Consider the following 16,175-nt stretch of genomic DNA (forward strand, 5'->3'; position numbering starts at 1 on the left):
TGGGGTGCCATCCAAGCCAGAACTGAGACCATTGTGTGTGTGTGTGTGTGTGTGCGCGCGTGCGCACGAGCTTTGCCGGCCAAGGCACCCAGCTTTGTGCATGCTCAGGAACACGACGGGCACCGACATGACCTCACCGCTTCCAGACGCACTGGGGTGCCATCCAAGCCAGAACTTTAGAGGTGTGTGTGTGTGTGTGTGTGTGTGTGTGTGCGCGCCGGGAGCGCTGGGTTTTGTAGTCCCATGCATGGGAGGGTGGAGGCTGAGCAAGAGTGCAAATCTGGGGGGGACCATGTGATTCCCCCCCCAAAAGAGGAACTGGGAGTAGGGAACAAACTTCCTCCAAGCTGGTGAAAAGGGAGGAGGGACGGGGGGGGGGGTAAATGTCGGCCACGCCCCCGCCTAAATCCCACCCTCCCCATTGGCTGGCTGCTAATATATGCGGATGAAGTCATTCTCCCGGGGTTTAAAGGGAACCCCGGGGGCTGCGCTGGGTTCTTTGGGATCCTCAGCCCTAAAGCAGCTGCAACGGGAGGCAGGGCAGGGCAAGGCGGTCCGGACCGGACGCTGGGAAGGAACAAGATCTATGGACGACCAAGCGAGCAGGTGGGCTCTTTCCCCCCCCCCCACACACACACACCAAATATATATATATATATAGAAAGAAATTGGAATTTGCAAAGGATCGCTTTGCGTTTTCCCCGGATCTGGGGTTTTTGCAAAGGATCGCCTTGCGTTTTCCCCGGATCTGGGGTTTTTTTTTTTTTTTTTGCAAAGGATCGCTTTGCGTTTTGCAGGCTTTCTCCTCTATCCCTGCCCCGTCCGCTTTCATTTCTTCTTTTCTCTCCGCGATCCTTTCCGCACCCTTCGGGATGGCAAGAGCTCCGGGGAGAGAGAGAGAGATCCTCCTCTCCTGTGGAGGATGCGCGCAGCCGCTGCGCGCCATCCAGAGGGGGAAGCCAGCACCTGTGGATTGCGGGGTGTGTGTGGGTGTGTGGGTGTGTATGTGTCAAGGTGTGGATTTGGGCTGGCGGGGTAAAGGAAAGGCTGTTTAGCGGATCTTGACAAAAATGCATCCTCGGATGGGATCTTTAAGCAAAGTTTTTCAACTTTTGACAAGTTGAAGAGGGGAAGGACTTCGACTCCCAGAATCCCCCCCGGAGTCGAAGTCCTTCCCCTCTTCAACTTGTCAAAGTTGAAAAACTTTTGCTTCAGAGTATTAGATTCTGGAGGCGGCGGGGTGTGTGTGTGTGTCTTCCCTTTATCAGACCCTTCCCATTTAATCCAAGGATGCCAGTTAGGCACCAAGGGTTGGTCTATGTAAGTAGCGGTAGCCTAGCCAGGAAAAAAAAGTAGTAAAGAGAAATAATCTCAGTTCGGTATTTTCCATCCAGCTCGGCTAGGAGAAGAAATTCTGCCTGGTTTTTTTTTTTGCTCAGCAGAATCCCCAATGATTCCGGTTTCAATGCTAAAATCACCCTCCAGTTTTCCCCAAAACCCCCTGCACACCGGCAAGAGGTACTTCTTCTTCTGGCTTGGGGTAGACAGTGCTGGGCTACAGAAGCTCGGCAGAGGGAGGTGCTCAGAGACAGCGGACTTTAATCCAAGTCATTAGGTGTGAATCGAGTGCAAAACGTTTGCACTGGGGCAAGGGATCGGATCGCCTTTGCAACCTATCCTGGTCAAGAGCTGGCTAGCAAGGATATGTAGGACTCAAACTGTGGTTTAAATCCAGATGGCCGGCACGTCACCGTGTCACTTTGGGTGGCGAGTCGGGCGGCATACAAATTTAACCAGCGATTTTTAACATGAAATAAAATCTTCCCCGGATAATCCGTGGCTGCCACTTTTTTTGTTGTTCCTTTATTATTTATTTCCTGGTGTCTCCGCCCCAGCGTATCGTAACCGATGAAATAATAAAGGCGAGAGATGGTGGCACTAGAAATTTTCCGTGGGGCTGGGCGAGGTGCAAAACCTACCTCACGGGGGTGTTCAGCGTCCTGAGCAAACGGGAGAGTTGGTGCCAAAGAATATTTTATTTTTTTGCCTATTTATTTCTTGGCAACTTTAGCCTAATCTACCAAACGAAGGGAAAAAGTGGGTAGCAATAGAGGTTTTGCTGTGGGGTTGGATGAGGTGCAAAACCTGCCTTCAAGGATGTTCAGTGTCCTGAGCAAACAGGGTTGCAGACGGTCCTTGACTTACGACTGCGATGGCGCCCAGAATTTCTCTTGCTAAGTGAGACCTTTGCGACCTTTCTTGGCACGGTTGTTAAGCGAATCACTGCACTCGATAAGTTAGCAACCCGGTTGTTAAATGAATCTGGCTTCCCCCGTCGACTCTGCTTGTCGGAAGGTCGCAAAAAGGGGACCAGACAGCAACGGTCATAAGTACGAATCAGTGGCCAAGCAACTGAATTATGATCACGTGATCGAAGGTCGTAAGTGTAAAACATGTAAAACATAAGTCCTTTCCCCCCCCCCCCCCCGGTGCCGTTGTGACTCTGACATGGTCACTAACTGTTGTAAGTAAAGGGCCCCCTGTAGTTGGTGCAGAAGATTTTGTCCTTGTTGTTGCCTATTTATTTCCTTCATAACCACCTACAAAATAAGAGAGAGGTGGTAACATTAGAAGTTTGCCGCGGGGCTGGATGAGGTGCAATACCTGCCCCACGGGATGTTCGGCGTCCTGAGCAAACAGGGTAGCTGGTGCAAAAGACGCATATTTTCCCCCCCGTTTATTTCCTGGCAAGCATCTCGTAACCTACGAAATAATAAAATAGGGAGGTGGTAGCATTAGAAGTTTGCCGCGGGGCTGGATGAGGTGCAAAACCTACCGCACAGGATATTCAGCGTCCTGGGTAAACAGGGTAGCTGGTGAAAAGAATATTGGGTTGGTTATTTTTCTATTTCCCCCCCCCCCACCGCCTCACAGTTAATCCATTAATCCAGATCTCTTCCAGCCCGGTGAGACACACGTATGCACAAATGCACCGACACACACACACTCACACACAAACACCAACCTTATCTTCCTTCCTGCTTGCAGAATGAGCATCTTACCCGCCAGTCCGATTGCTCTGGATTATCTGGATGAGTTTGACCTGCTGAAGTTCGAAGTGAAGCAGGAGTTGCCGCGACCGGGCAGCAGTTCCTCCATCAGTTCCACCCCATGCAGCTCCGTGCCCCCCTCGCCCACCTTCGACAAGGGGGCAGACCCCAAATCCTCCCTGGAAGAGCTCTATTGGATGGCGACGCTGCACCAGTCTTTGGCAGCCGCGGCGGCGGGCACCGGTCCGGAGACGCCAATGGTGCCAGGGCTGGATGAAGCCGTCGAAGCTTTTTTGGGGGTACCGGTGGCAGAAGGGGGTCTTCGGAACAACGTGACCCCCCAGCTGCAAGGCTTCTTGGGATCCGTCGAGAGCTTTGGGGCAGAGCAACAGCAGCCACAGGTAAGGCCTACAAAACGAAAAAAAAAGAAAGACATCCAATATTTATTTTAGGCAGTCCTCGACTTACGACGACAGCGGAGCCCAAAACGTCTGCTGCTTTCTCGCCGCAACGCTTAAGGGAATCGCTGCCGTGATCCCGGCACCCTGCGACCGTCGTAAACGTGAGTCAGTTGCCAAGCGTTTGAATTCCGATCACCTGTGGATGGGGACGCCGCAGCGGTTGTTGAGTGTGGGGGGAAAAAAGGTCGCTTTTTTCAGGCCTGTTGTAACTTTGAATGGTCATTAAACAAGCTGTTGCAAGTGGAGAATAGGAGGGGCAGGGAAACAGAAGGATGAATGGGAGAGTGGTTCAATTAGTCTTGGGAAATTGGATCGAATTAAGAGTCTCTGAGCATGTGCAAAGAGCCGTCTTGCTAGAAGCTATGGTCCCTGTGCGTCCAAGGTTAGAACGGCTTCGGACCTGAAAGGCTGCCTAAAATGAAGGGGTCCCCCGGTTGAAGGCCCTTCCTGGAAGGCATAGCTTTTGAGCGTGTGCAGAGTGCTGTTACCTGACTACACGGGGCAGAGGGCTCATAAACCTGTAGTATAAGAAATGAGCACTCTCAGACTTGGATTGTGAATGAGATGTTTCAAGGGGAATAAAAATATTCTTAATTTCTCCGGATCAAGAAGGTAACGGACCAGATAGCCAACATTAAAAAAAAGAAGAAGAAGAAGGAGGAGGTTGCATGTTAGGTCCATGCTGGCTTATGGCCAGCCCAATGGAGGTTCTGTTAATTCAGTTTTTCTGGCTTTATGTGACACGAACTAAATAGCCAGGATTGCACATTTTAGAAAACGAAATAATTGGGTTCAGTGCTCGAAGCAGCTTGCCTCGATCAAGTATCCTCTCCATGTGGAGCACTACAACTCCTATCGGTAGCCAGTGGCTGGGAGTGCAGGGAATTGTAGTCCAACCAAACCCAGAGGGCCCAGATGTTGGGGGACACCAGCCTCCGTCTTCTCCAGCTTGGTTACAAGCCTGAATTCAAAGAAAGATTATGTACAGGTAGTGACCATTTTTCACACAACCTTTGTAGCCTCCCCGCGGTCACATGATCAAAATTCGGACGCTTGGCAACTGGCATGCACTTAACGACGGTTGCAATATCCCGGGATCACCTGATCCCCTTTTTGCGACTTTCCGAGAAGCAAAGTCAAGGGGAAAAGCCAGATTCATTCAACAGCTGTGTTTCTCCCTTCAAAATCGCAGGGATTCAACTTAACAGCTGGGGTAAGGAAGGTCATAAAATGCAGCCAAACTCACTTAACGACTGTCTCGCCGAGCGACAGAAATGTTGGGCTCAATTGCGGTCGTAAGTGGAGGACCGTCTGTATTCCCTACCCCTAGTGTAGGGGTCTTCAAACCTGGCCCTTTTAGGACTTGTGGACTTCAACTCCCAGAATTCCTCAGCCAGTGCCTGGCTGAGGAATTCTGGGAGTTGAAGTCCACAAGTCCTAAAAGGGCCAGGTTTGAAGAACCCTGCCCTAGTGTGAGAATGCTGCAACTTTAGCATCCTTTTGCTCACCCAATGTGGCTTTTGTCTTCCTCTGCCCCGCCTGATACAGCTTCCTCATTTCCAGCTACCCCGGCTTTCCGACCGCTTCTCTGATGCCCAGCTGGTCTCCATGTCCGTGCGGGACCTCAACCGGCAGCTCCGCGGCTTCGGCAAGGACGAGGTGCAGCGGCTGAAGCAGAAACGGCGCACCCTCAAGAACCGCGGCTACGCCCAGTCCTGTCGCTTCAAACGGGTCCAGCAGCGCCACATCCTGGAGGCCGAAAAGTCCCAGTTGGCCCAGCAGCTGGAGTCGTTGCGGGTGGAGGTGGCCCGCTTGGTCCACGAACGAGACATCTACAAAGCCCGGTGTCAGAAGCTGCTGAGCGAGGCGGCCGGGGGGCATTGTGGGGAAGGGGCCGCTAAGGCCCCCATAGCTCAGGCACCCTCCATGGTGCAGTTTTTTTTATGAGCCCGCCCTGGACTTCCTTCCGTCTCCATCAAACTTTCAGGGAGCTGTGCGGGAAATGAACTTGCTGAGAAGCTGCTTTCCCCTCTTTAATCCACCAGAGGGGGACGCTGAGCCCAGCTCCCTCCCAGGTAGTCCCTTTTTCCACCACCAGATGGCGCCAAAAAGTCTCGGCCATCTTAGGCAGGTCTACACGCACTAATAGCTTTGGGGATGATGGCAAGTGGGCAGACGCTTCCCCTCGAAGGCTCCTGGGAATTGTAGTTTGGCACGGGTGCTGCTCAGGGGTGGGGTGGGTGTCGTCCATCTTCCACCCGAGGAACTACAGCCCCCATGGTTCTCTGCAGCCTTATTCCTCAGTCTAGTGACGTTTACGGTGCAAATAAGGCTTGTCCTCTTGAGCGTGTTGAGAAATGTACAGGGTGATCATTCTTGCTTCCATCGGAAGGAGAGAAACAAATGGAAGCCGAAAACAGGCTTCCAGTCTCTTCCCCAGAGCCAAAATTTGGCCCAGAGGGCAAAAGAGGCAGATTTAGGAAGTTGTTGCCCAATTTTTAGGTCCCAAATTTGCAAATGGAGAGAGTTTGGCAAGGAAAAAGGGTGTGCAGCAGGGATCCTCAATTTTCTGAGAAACCTGGAGGCCATATTGGATCCTGGAAATTGCCAGGAAGGGAGGGGTAGACCTGCCCTTTCTCAAAATGGCTGCCTCATTGGTGAGGCCAGGCACAAAACCATTTGTGGGCCCAGGATCCCCAAAACATGCCACTGTCAACAACATGCATTACATTTTCCTGTGTGGGTGTGAGAGTTGTGTGGGGCGAAACAAAAAATAAAAATAAAAAAATCTTTTAAGCCTCTCTAGGCGAAAACCACAACTCCCGGAATCCCTAGCCAGGATCCCAGAATTCCTAGCGAGTAGCTAGGAATTCTGGGAGTTGTGTGCCTGGAGGACGGCTGAGTTGACAGCGATGCTGGGATTGGACGATGTTCTTCTGGGCCTCTGTGGGGATTTGGCCAGTGTTGCAGGAAAACAAAAGTGTGTGAAAAGTGCAGCTTTGTGATGTTTTTGTTGCAAAAGGAGACCCACAGTCACCCTTTAGATCCTGTCAATAAAAAAAAACAGAGTACTTTTACAAATGGCTTCCTCCACTTCAGCAACATCACAGGATCAAGCTTTTCCTTGGGGAACAAATACCAAATATTCCCAAATAACCACACAAGAGTCTGGAAATCCGTAGGTTAAAAAAGTGGGGGAAAATACAAGAAAAAACGCAGTCACGTGACCCTGGGACACTGCAACCATCACAAATATGTTTTTATCCTTTTAATTTTTTAAATAATTATATATATATATTTTAAAAAGCCCTTTGTAGGCACGTGTTGGCACCCCTGCCCTTGCATTGCTCCCTCACAGTTGTACAACTGCAGTGGACAAGAACCCACAAATCGTTAAAAGAACATCACAGCCACACTTCACAGGCCTGCGGTCTCCAAAGCTCCCATCCCAGCTGCGGGACTGGGCAGGCTGTCTCGTTGCCCACCGATTCTAGTACACAACGGGAAGATTCAATCTGGTCCTCGCTTAACGACTGCCCCGTTTAGCGACCATTTGCAATTGCGACCAAAATGAAAAATATAACTTTACAACCATCTGTATGACCCTAAAGCAAAGGGACGCTAAATTAAGATCGTAAGCCCAGTTGTGATTTCATTTAGTGACCTCTTTACTTAACAACCAAGCTCTTGGTCCCCATTGTAGCGGCTAAACTAAATATTCTACGGTGGGGTTACTGGTAGTCCTCAACGACAAAAATTGAGCCCCAAATTTCTGTTGCTAAGTGAGGCATTAGTTTTGCCCCATGTGACGACTTTGCTTGCCTGAAGATTGCAAAAGGAGATAACGTGACCCTGGGACACTGACCGTCATAAATAGGAGTCAGTTGCCAATTGTCTGAATTTTGATCATGTGACCCTGGGGCGGCTGCGATGGTTGTAAGTGTGAAGCACGGTCGCAAGTCACCTTTTTCTGTGCCGTTGTATCTTTGAAAGGTCGCTAAACGATCACATTTAAGGACCAACGTGACAAAGGCACTGAAAAAAGTGACTTATCACCGTTTTTCACACTTAACGACCGTCGCAGCATGCCCAAGGCATGTACTTCTGACAGTTGCACTGTCCCTAGGGTCGTGTGATCTCCTTTTGCGACCTTCTGGCAAGCAAAGTCGGTGGGGAAGCCAGATTCACTTACCGACCGTGTTACCCGTTTAAACAACTGCAGTGATTCACTTAACAGCCATGGCAATAAAGGTCGTAAAGTGCGGCAGAAGTCACTTTACAAATGTCTCACTTAATGACCAACATTTCTGGGCTCGATTGTGGTCGTAGGTTGAGGACTCCCTGTATTTTTAAATTTTCTTTTTCCTTCTTTTAGTCTCTTCCCAAGTGAAACTTTGGGATGTTTCCAGCTTACTGGGAAGACGTTCCGCGATGTATGGATTTTTTAAATAATAAAACATCCTTTTCTAACCAAAAAAACCCCCCAAAGCATAATTGTAAGCCATCATGCTGGTTTTGAGGAGTGAAATGGGCACATTTTAAAAGCTGCTTGTAGTCAAACGTTTGCTGGCAGATCATGTCTGGGCTGGAAGTGAAGCCTTTGATTGTGGTTTATTTCTTTAAAACCATATATTTGGCCAGCCACCACACAACAGGAAGAGGACCAAAGATTTAAATCATAAGACAAGACAAACGTTTTGTGGAAATCAACAAGTGAAAAGCGGCAACGCAACAATTGATTGAGGTCTGAGAAATAAATTTCCCTACTCTTTAGAACAGGAACCACACACAGCCCAACGAATGCACAGATGAAAAAGCTTGGGCCCGCCCCCTACTTGGATGGGAGACCACTTGGAAATCCTACAACGGCCGGCTAGATTGGCTATTTAGGAAGAAAATCATTGCAAACTGTTTCCATGCAGTGGCCAAGAACACCCCATGGATAAATCCATGGAAACTTCCAGAGGATGCTGCCCGACTTACGGCTGTCTGTTTAGTGACCGTTCAAAATTGCGAGGGCTCCGGAAAAAGCGACATGACCGTTTTCCACACACCCGTCACAACATCCCCACAGTCACGTCATCAAAACTCGGGCGCTTGGCACCTGGCACGTATTTTTGACCGTTGCATGATTCTGGGGTCACGTGATCCCCTTTTTGCGACCTTCCCAAGCAAAGTCAACGGGGAAGCCGGGTACGTTGAACGATGGCACGTTTCATTTAACAACTGCAGCGATTCGCTTAGCAAGGGTGGCAAAACGGCTGTAAAATAGGGCAAGGCTTGCTTAACAACTGCCTTGCTTAGCAACTCTGGATTCCATTGCGGTCGCAACTAAAGGACCGCCTGTATTGAGAGTCAAACTTCTAGGCCCGCCGATCTCGCGAGCATCTTAAAAATGTCGTTTATTTCCTTCCCGGAGCTGAGAAAATCTCAGAGACTTTTGCCTTTTGCAACTAGCAATCTGATCTGGCTAAAATCCAGGGAAGGAAAAATAGGAGTTAAATGGGATTTAAGAGCAGCAATGCTCAAAGTTCACCTGCCATGAATGTTACGCCTGACCTTGGACGAACTGAGGGAGATAAATCTGGCTTGTTTTTTTTAATTTTTTATTTTATCAGTGTAATGGAATATTATTATAACTCTGAGATGTCCAAGTGAGGGAGCAGATAAGGATTGCGAAATCGCAACGTTCCTACCAACGAATAATCTGTTCAGTTAACCCCAAGGGGGACGCAAAGTCCAAAGTTGGCCGAACCTCTGGAAGAAATTGTTCCGTCTTTTTCGGAATAAATTGCTTTAACGATTTATCGTTCAGCCTCTTGCCGAAGGCAGGAGGTTGTTCAGAGACAAGGCGGATTCGCGTGAAATATTTTCCTCGGCTGCTGTTTCGTGTCCGAGTGACCGCGACGGGCCAACCGGGAGAAACAAATCGGAAGCGCGAGAAATGGATTTAAAACCAAAAATACAAGGCAGTCCTTGACTCACGATCGCAGTTGAGCCCAACATTTCCCGTTGCTAAGCGAGATCATTTTGAAATGAGCTTTGCCCCCTTTCGCGACCTTGCTTGCCAAGGTCGTTAAGTGAATCGTTGCGGTTGTGAAGTCGGTAACAGGCTTGTTAAGTGAATCTGGCAATTAACCAGTGCAAGAGAAGTTCCCTTCAGAAGTTGTAGATGCTCCAACACTGGAGGTTTTGCATAAAAGTCTGGAATAGGGTCTCCTGCCTGAGTAGGGGGTTGGACTAGAAGACCTCCAGGGTCCCTCCCAGCTCTGTTCTGACTGAGAAACATTGGTGTAGAATAAAAAGTCGATCAGTCAAGTTGAGGGTGCTTCATCACTGGACGTTTTGAAGCAAAGACTGGACCTCCACTTGTCTGAAATGTAGGGTCAGGTGATCAAAATCCAGACGCTGGGCAAAACGGCATCGTACTTATGACCGTCGCTGTGTCCCAAGATCACCTGATTCCCTTAACAACCAGGCTCAATAACTTATCAACTGATTCACTTAACAACCATGACAATAGAACGTTGTAAAATGGGGCAAAAGTCACTTAACAAGTGTCCACAACCACAGAGGTGTTGGGGTCCATTGGGAGTCGTAAGTGAAGGACTAGCTCAGGTGTAGGCAACCTCGGCTCTTTTATGACTCATGGACTTCAACTCCCAGAATTCCTCAGTCAGCTGACTGAGGAATTCTGGGAGTTGAAGTCCATGAGTCATAAAAGAGCTGAGGTTGCCTACCCCTGGACTAAGCTGTATTTTATCCTCAAAGAAACCCGGTTTAGCCTAAATTTGAATACTGAGCTTTGTCTCCAACGCCAACACGAGGTGGCGCCAACGTACAAGCAAATTTCTTGACAAGGGTTGCAAAATTTATTTTCCTTCCCGGCAAGGCGAGATCAGCAAGACAGATTTTATTTTCTTCGTTTATTTTTTCTTTTTCTTTTTGAGTGGGAAAACCTTCAAAGATTTCTGTGAAATCAAGAAGATGCACAGGTCAACATTTGCTAAAGGACAGTTGCAGGATTTGGGAATGGCCAGTCGAGAGAAAAGAAGGACCAGGGGTGACACGATAGCAGTCTTCCAATATTTGAGGGTCTGCCCCAAAGAAGAGGCAGTCAAGCTATTCCCCAAAGCCCCCGAAGGCAGGACAAGAAGCAACGGATGGAAATTAATCAAGGAGAGAAGCAACCTGGAATTAAGGACAAACTTCCTGACAGTGAGGACAATTAACCTGTGGAACAGCTGGCCACCAGAAGCTGGGGGTGCTCCATCAATGGACATTTTTTTAAGAAGAGACTGGACAGCCACTTGTCTGAAATTGTATAGGGTCTCCTGCTTCAGCGGGGGGCTGGACTAGAAGACCTCCAAGGCCCCTCCCAGCTCTATTCTGATTGAAACGCTTCTCGTTTTAGTGCGATACCCAGAATAATGATGGAGAGAGCAACGCGGGTGAGAATAGTTCGACAAATGGAGGGGCTGGGCGTTTATTTATCGATCTATTCGATAATTACCCCACCTTTATTACTTTGTTAGTAACTCAAGGTCAGCTGGCTTTTGTGTCTTAAGGTGGGTTTAGAACTCAGCGTCTCCTGGCGATTGGCCCAAAGTCACCCAGCAGCTTTGATGTCTAAGGTGGGACTAGAACTCCCTGTCTCCTGATGATTGGCCCAAAGTCACCCAACTGGCTTTTGTGCCTATGGTAAGACTAGAACTCACCGTCTCCCGGTGATTGGCCCAAGGTCACCCAGCGGGTTTTCATGCCTAAGGCGGGACTAGAACTCTCCATCTCCTGATGATTGGTCCAAATTCAGCCAGCGGGCTTTCATGGCTAAGGCAGGACTAGAACTCACCGTCTCCTGGTGATTGGCCCAAAGTCTCCCAGCGGGCTTTCATGCCTAAGGCAGGACTAGAACTCCCTGTCTCCTGGTGTTTGGCCCAAAGTCACCCCAACCAACTTTTGTGCCTAAGGCAGGACTATAAATCTCTGTCTCTTGGTGATTGGCCCACTCAACTGGCTTTCATGTTTAAGGCAGGACTAGAACTCATCTTAACAAGTATCTCGTTTAGCAACAGAAATTTTGGGCTCAATTGTGGTCATAAGTTGAGGAATAAATGCAGTTTTGGCCCAGACTCAGATGCCTTTTATCAAAGTTTGTTGTGGCTGTTCCTCAGGCTTTTCCCTTCTGCCCCTCACACTTCCAGATTCCCTGATGGACTGTCTCTTCAAACTCCTGCCCAGCACCCATCCTTCCTCGACTTACGACAGTTCATTTCGTGACCGTTCGAAATTCCAACGGCATTTTTAAAAAGTGACTTACGACCATGTTTCACACTTCTGACCATTGGAGCATTCCCCACGGTCACAGGACTTCCATTTGGGTGCTGACAACGGACTCACATTGATGACGGTCGCAGTGTCCCCGGGCTCACCTCGATCCCTTTCCGAGACCTTCCGACAAGCAAAGTCAACGGAGGAACCAGATTCATTCTTTCTTTCTTTCTTTCTTTCTTTCTTTCTTTCTTTCTTTCTTTCTTTCTTTCTTTCTTTCTTTCTTTCTTTCTTTCTTTCTTCTTCCTCTCCTTCCCTCTCTTCCTTCCTTCCCTCTTTTTTCTTCCTTCTTCCCTCCCTCCTCTCCCTACTTCCTCTTTCTTTCTTTCTTTCTTTCTTTCTTTCTTTCTTTCTTTCTTTCTTTCTTTCTTTCTTTCTTTCTTTCTTTCTTTCTTTCTTTCTTTCTTCTTCTCCCTCCTTCCCTTTCTTCCTTCCTTCCCTTTTTTCTTCCTTCTTCCCTCCCTCCTCTCCCTACTTCCTCCCTCCCTCCCTCCCTCTTTCTTTCTTTCTTTCTTTCTTTCTTTCTTTCTTTCTTTCTTTCTTTCTTTCTTTCTTTCTTTCTTTCTTTCTTTCTTTCTTTCTTTTCCTTTTCCTTTTCCTTTCTTCTTCCTTCCTTCTTCCCTCCTTCCCTCTTCCTTCCTTCCCTTTTTCTTCCTTCTTCCTTCCCTCCCCCCTCCCTTCCTACTGCCTCCTTCTTTCTTTCTTTCTTTCTTTCTTTCTTTCTTTCTTTCTTTCTTTCTTTCTTTCTTTCTTTCTTTCTTTCTTTCTTTCTTTCTTTCTTTCTTTCTTTCTTTTTCCTTTTCCTTTCTTCTTCCTTCCTTCCTTCTTCCCTCCTTCCCTCTTCCTTCCTTCCCTCCCTTTTTTCTTCCTTCTTCCTTCCTTCCTCCCTCCCTCCCTCCCTCCCTCCCTCCGTCTTTCTTTCTTTTTCATTTTCCTTTCCCCTTCCTTCCTTCCTTCCTTCCTTCCTTCCTTCCTTCCTTCCTTCCTTCCTTCCTTCCTTCTTTCCTTCCTTTCTTCCTCTCTCTCTCCCTCCCTCCTTTCCTTCTTTCCTTCCTCCCTCCCTCCCCCCTCCCTCCCTCCCCCTCCTCTCTTTCTTTAGCATCTGTTTGCAGCCTGGGTGTTATTATGCGGGTGCATCAGGCACGACAATAGATATTAAAACAGCATTTTTCTAAGTCCCCCGCTGGGTAAATATGGCTCCGGAGTCTCCGAGGGTGGGTGGGGGGCTGGCACTAGAAAGATGCCCCCCCCGCTGCCAGCCCTGGTGGCAGCAGAGCCTTGCAATTAAGTCCCCAAAACAACGGCTCCCGAATGGGGTCAGGATGACTTCTGCCTCCCCCCCCACTCCGCCCAGGACAGGCGCCTTCAAATTTCTCCTATTTTTTTTTCCCCAGCTGGCTTCCAGATACGTGTTGGCACGGCTGATGCAGAATGGATCGATTTTGCTATTTTTCTCTTTGCACAAACTTCGTTTCCTCTAGCCATAAAGACTCTAAAGTAATAGCCTCGTGCAAACCAAGCTAGGGGTTAACCACATTCACAAGACACCTAATTCACTGGGGGTTTTTTGGGGAGGGGTTTTTTGCACCATACATCAATTAATCAAATAAGATGGGAGCGCTGGCTGTGTTAAGCCATCATCTGTCGCCACCACCCTGCAATCGGGGTTAGGGCTAAGCAAGCTTAGTGTTTGCAGCCAGCCGCCTTTGCTTGACCTGGGTTAATTCTGCTGTGTGAATGAGTCAGAGAGAAGGCCCAACTCTTCCCATGATCCGAGTGGATCATTGGGTCAGGAGACAAGCTGGATATAAATCCATTCACTTCCAAATATGTATTAGATCATACGTTGCTTTGCACCTGGAGTTCAGTCTGTAGCAGAGGGAAGATCATTATAACTTAATAATAAGGATTGCAAAAAATACATTTAACAGCATCAAACTTCCACATCTGCCCATCTCAGGTCCTTGGGAAGGAAGGGCTGGAAAGGTGAATAAAAATGCAAAATCCAGTCTGAACATTTGGCTGACTATATGACGGAGGAGGAGGAGGAGGAGGAGGAGGAGGAGAAGAGGAGGAGGAGGAGGAGGAGGAAGAGGAAGAGGCAGAGGAAGAGGAGGAGGAGGCTGCTAACCTTCCAAGTTGAGAAACAGATCTGAATTTTCCAGTACATCTAAGTGGTTTTGAAGTAACACGCCAAGCCTTTGCAAGCGAGTTCCAAAATGATCAGCGAGGAATGACTTGGCAGCAGTGAACGTTTAGCTAATTGCTTCTCACCCAGGACTCGGTGTTCCGAATCTGTAAAATGGGTACCGGATGTGCTGTTTTGACTACCTCTGTTCAGTTCTGCTGGTTGCTTTGACATTTAGAAGAGCAAGTTCTCGTGTAGCGACCACAATTGGCGCCTGTCATTAAGCCAAACAGTCGCTCAACGAAACCTTGACTCTGCTTCAGAGCTTCCCTCAGAGTTCCTTCGCTTTTCAGACTTGCGAAGGTCGTAAATGTGAGGATTGGTCGCAAAGTTGCTTCTTCATCACCGTCGTGTCTGTGAAAGGTCACTAAGTGAGGCGGTCTGTAAGGGAGGATGGCAATAAGTATACTGAATGGTCTTAATTACTAGTTCCTCCAAATTAGGGGTCTTCAAACTTGGCCCTTTTAGGACTTGTGGACTTCAACTCCCAGAATTCCTCAGCCAGGCACGCTGGCTGAGGAATTCTGGGAGTTGAAGTCCACAAGTCATGAAAGGGCCACGTTTGAAGACCCCTGATCTAAATAATGCAGGCGGTCCTCGACTTATGACAACAACTGAGCCCAGAATTTTATGTTGCTAAGTGAGACATTGTTCAGTGAGGTTTGGCCCATTTTTACAACCTTTCTTGCCACGGTTATTAAGTGAATCCCTGCAGTTTTTAAGTCAGTAAGACGGTTTGTGAAGTGAATCCGGCTTCCCCATCGACTCACAACGCTTCGTTTAGCGACCCAAGTTACAGCGCCGCTGTACAAAGGGACCAAGACGCTCGACAACCGACTCGTATTGATGAAAGGTGCAGCGTCCTTTGTGTGTGTGTGTGTGTGTGTGTCACACAATCCCCTTTTGAGACCTCCTGATCAGCAAAGTTGACGGGGGAAGGCAGATTCACTTAACGGCCATGTGACTAACTTAAGAACTGCAGGGGTTCCCTTCCCAAACTGCAGCGAGGAAGGTCGTCAAATGGGACTAATCTCACTTAACGGCCGTCTGGCTTAGCAACCGAGAGTTGTGGCCGTAAAGATGAGGACTGGCTGTATTTCCACCCTGTCTTGAGATAGGGAGATTTTCCTTGCAAAACTGGCCTGCAGCCCAGGCTGGGCCTGTTACCTCTTGCCAATAATTCCATTTTGGTCCTCTTAATGGCCTCCGCGTAATTAATCCTGCCGTCTTTCCCAGAGACCACCCATCCCCCCACTTTGATTTTCCAGGCAAGGGACCCACCTCCAAAAGGCCTTGAAGCCCCCAGCCCCGTCTCGGTTGCGTCCTTCCTTTGGAGAAAGCCGGAGCCGGGGAGGTTTACCTTTTCAATTGCACCCTTCGTCTCTGGAGGGTGTTTGAACAACAGAATCACGGAAGAATTGGGAGGGACCTTGGAGGTCTTCTAGTCCAGCCCCCTGCTCCTTGGCGGGAAACCCTGTAACATTTCAGACAAAGGTTTCACTGCGCCCTTGATCTGAACTCCTCCCAGACAAACCCCAGAATAAAAAGAATGTCAGCATCAGGGAAGAGTTGGGAGGAGGTCTTCTAGTCCAACCCTTTACTCCGGCGGGAAACTTCTATCTATCTATACCGTTTATTCTCAGTTTCCTCAGCTCAAGGCGATGAGGGAAGGGGGGTGCGTGGGGGGGGAAAAAGAGGGTTTTAGCCTCCAGCACATTGATCGCTTTGGCAGGCCAGAAAAAGATCTTCCCCCTGGGGAGGGGGGGGGAGAAGGGGAGGGTCATGAAACACCTTGAGCATTTCTTCAAGAAGCCGTGGAGAGCAAAACGACTTCCTTCTTTCCTTCTTTCCCTCTCTCCCATCTCTTTCTTTCTTTTCCTTCCTTCTCGCTTTCTCTCCATGATCTCCCTTCCTTCTTTCTTCCTCTCTCTTTCTTTTCATTCTTTCCTTCTCTTTCTTTCCGTCTCTCCCTTCTCTTTCTTTCTTTCCCTTCCTTTTCGCTTTCTCTCCAGGATCTTCCCCTCCCTCTATTCTTCTTTCTTTCTCTCTCTCTCTTTCCTTTCCTTCTTTCCTTCTTTCCTTCTTTCCTTCTCTTTCTCTCCCTTCTCTTTCTTTCTTTCCCTTCCTTCTCGCTTTCTCTCCAGG

At 48.6% G+C, this 16,175-nt stretch overlaps 1 protein-coding gene across 1 annotated transcript; it reads left to right on the forward strand.

The window, feature by feature from the left end:
- The first annotated feature begins 515 nt into the window (after nt 1-515).
- LOC308677950 (transcription factor MafA-like) lies at nt 516-5,705 on the forward strand. Its single transcript, XM_081344674.1, has 3 exons — nt 516-606; nt 3,049-3,451; nt 5,060-5,705. The coding sequence occupies exons 1-3, from the start codon at nt 587-589 to the stop codon at nt 5,456-5,458; spliced, it is 822 nt and encodes a 273-aa protein (XP_081200800.1). The 5' UTR covers nt 516-586; the 3' UTR covers nt 5,459-5,705.
- The last annotated feature ends 10,470 nt before the right edge of the window (nt 5,706-16,175 follow it).

The sequence above is a fragment of the Vipera berus genome (genome assembly GCF_964194415.1).
Source record: "Vipera berus genome assembly, chromosome: Z".
NCBI classification, from domain to species: Eukaryota; Metazoa; Chordata; class Lepidosauria; order Squamata; family Viperidae; genus Vipera; species Vipera berus.

Bases quoted from the DNA above. Each gene is read 5' to 3' on its own strand.
- LOC308677950 (XM_081344674.1), top strand. From the start codon at position 587: ATGGACGACCAAGCGAGCAG. The intron at 607-3,048 runs GTGGGCTCTTTC...TCCTGCTTGCAG, and splicing joins ATGGACGACCAAGCGAGCAG to AATGAGCATCTTACCCGCCA. The intron at 3,452-5,059 runs GTAAGGCCTACA...CGCCTGATACAG, and splicing joins CAGAGCAACAGCAGCCACAG to CTTCCTCATTTCCAGCTACC.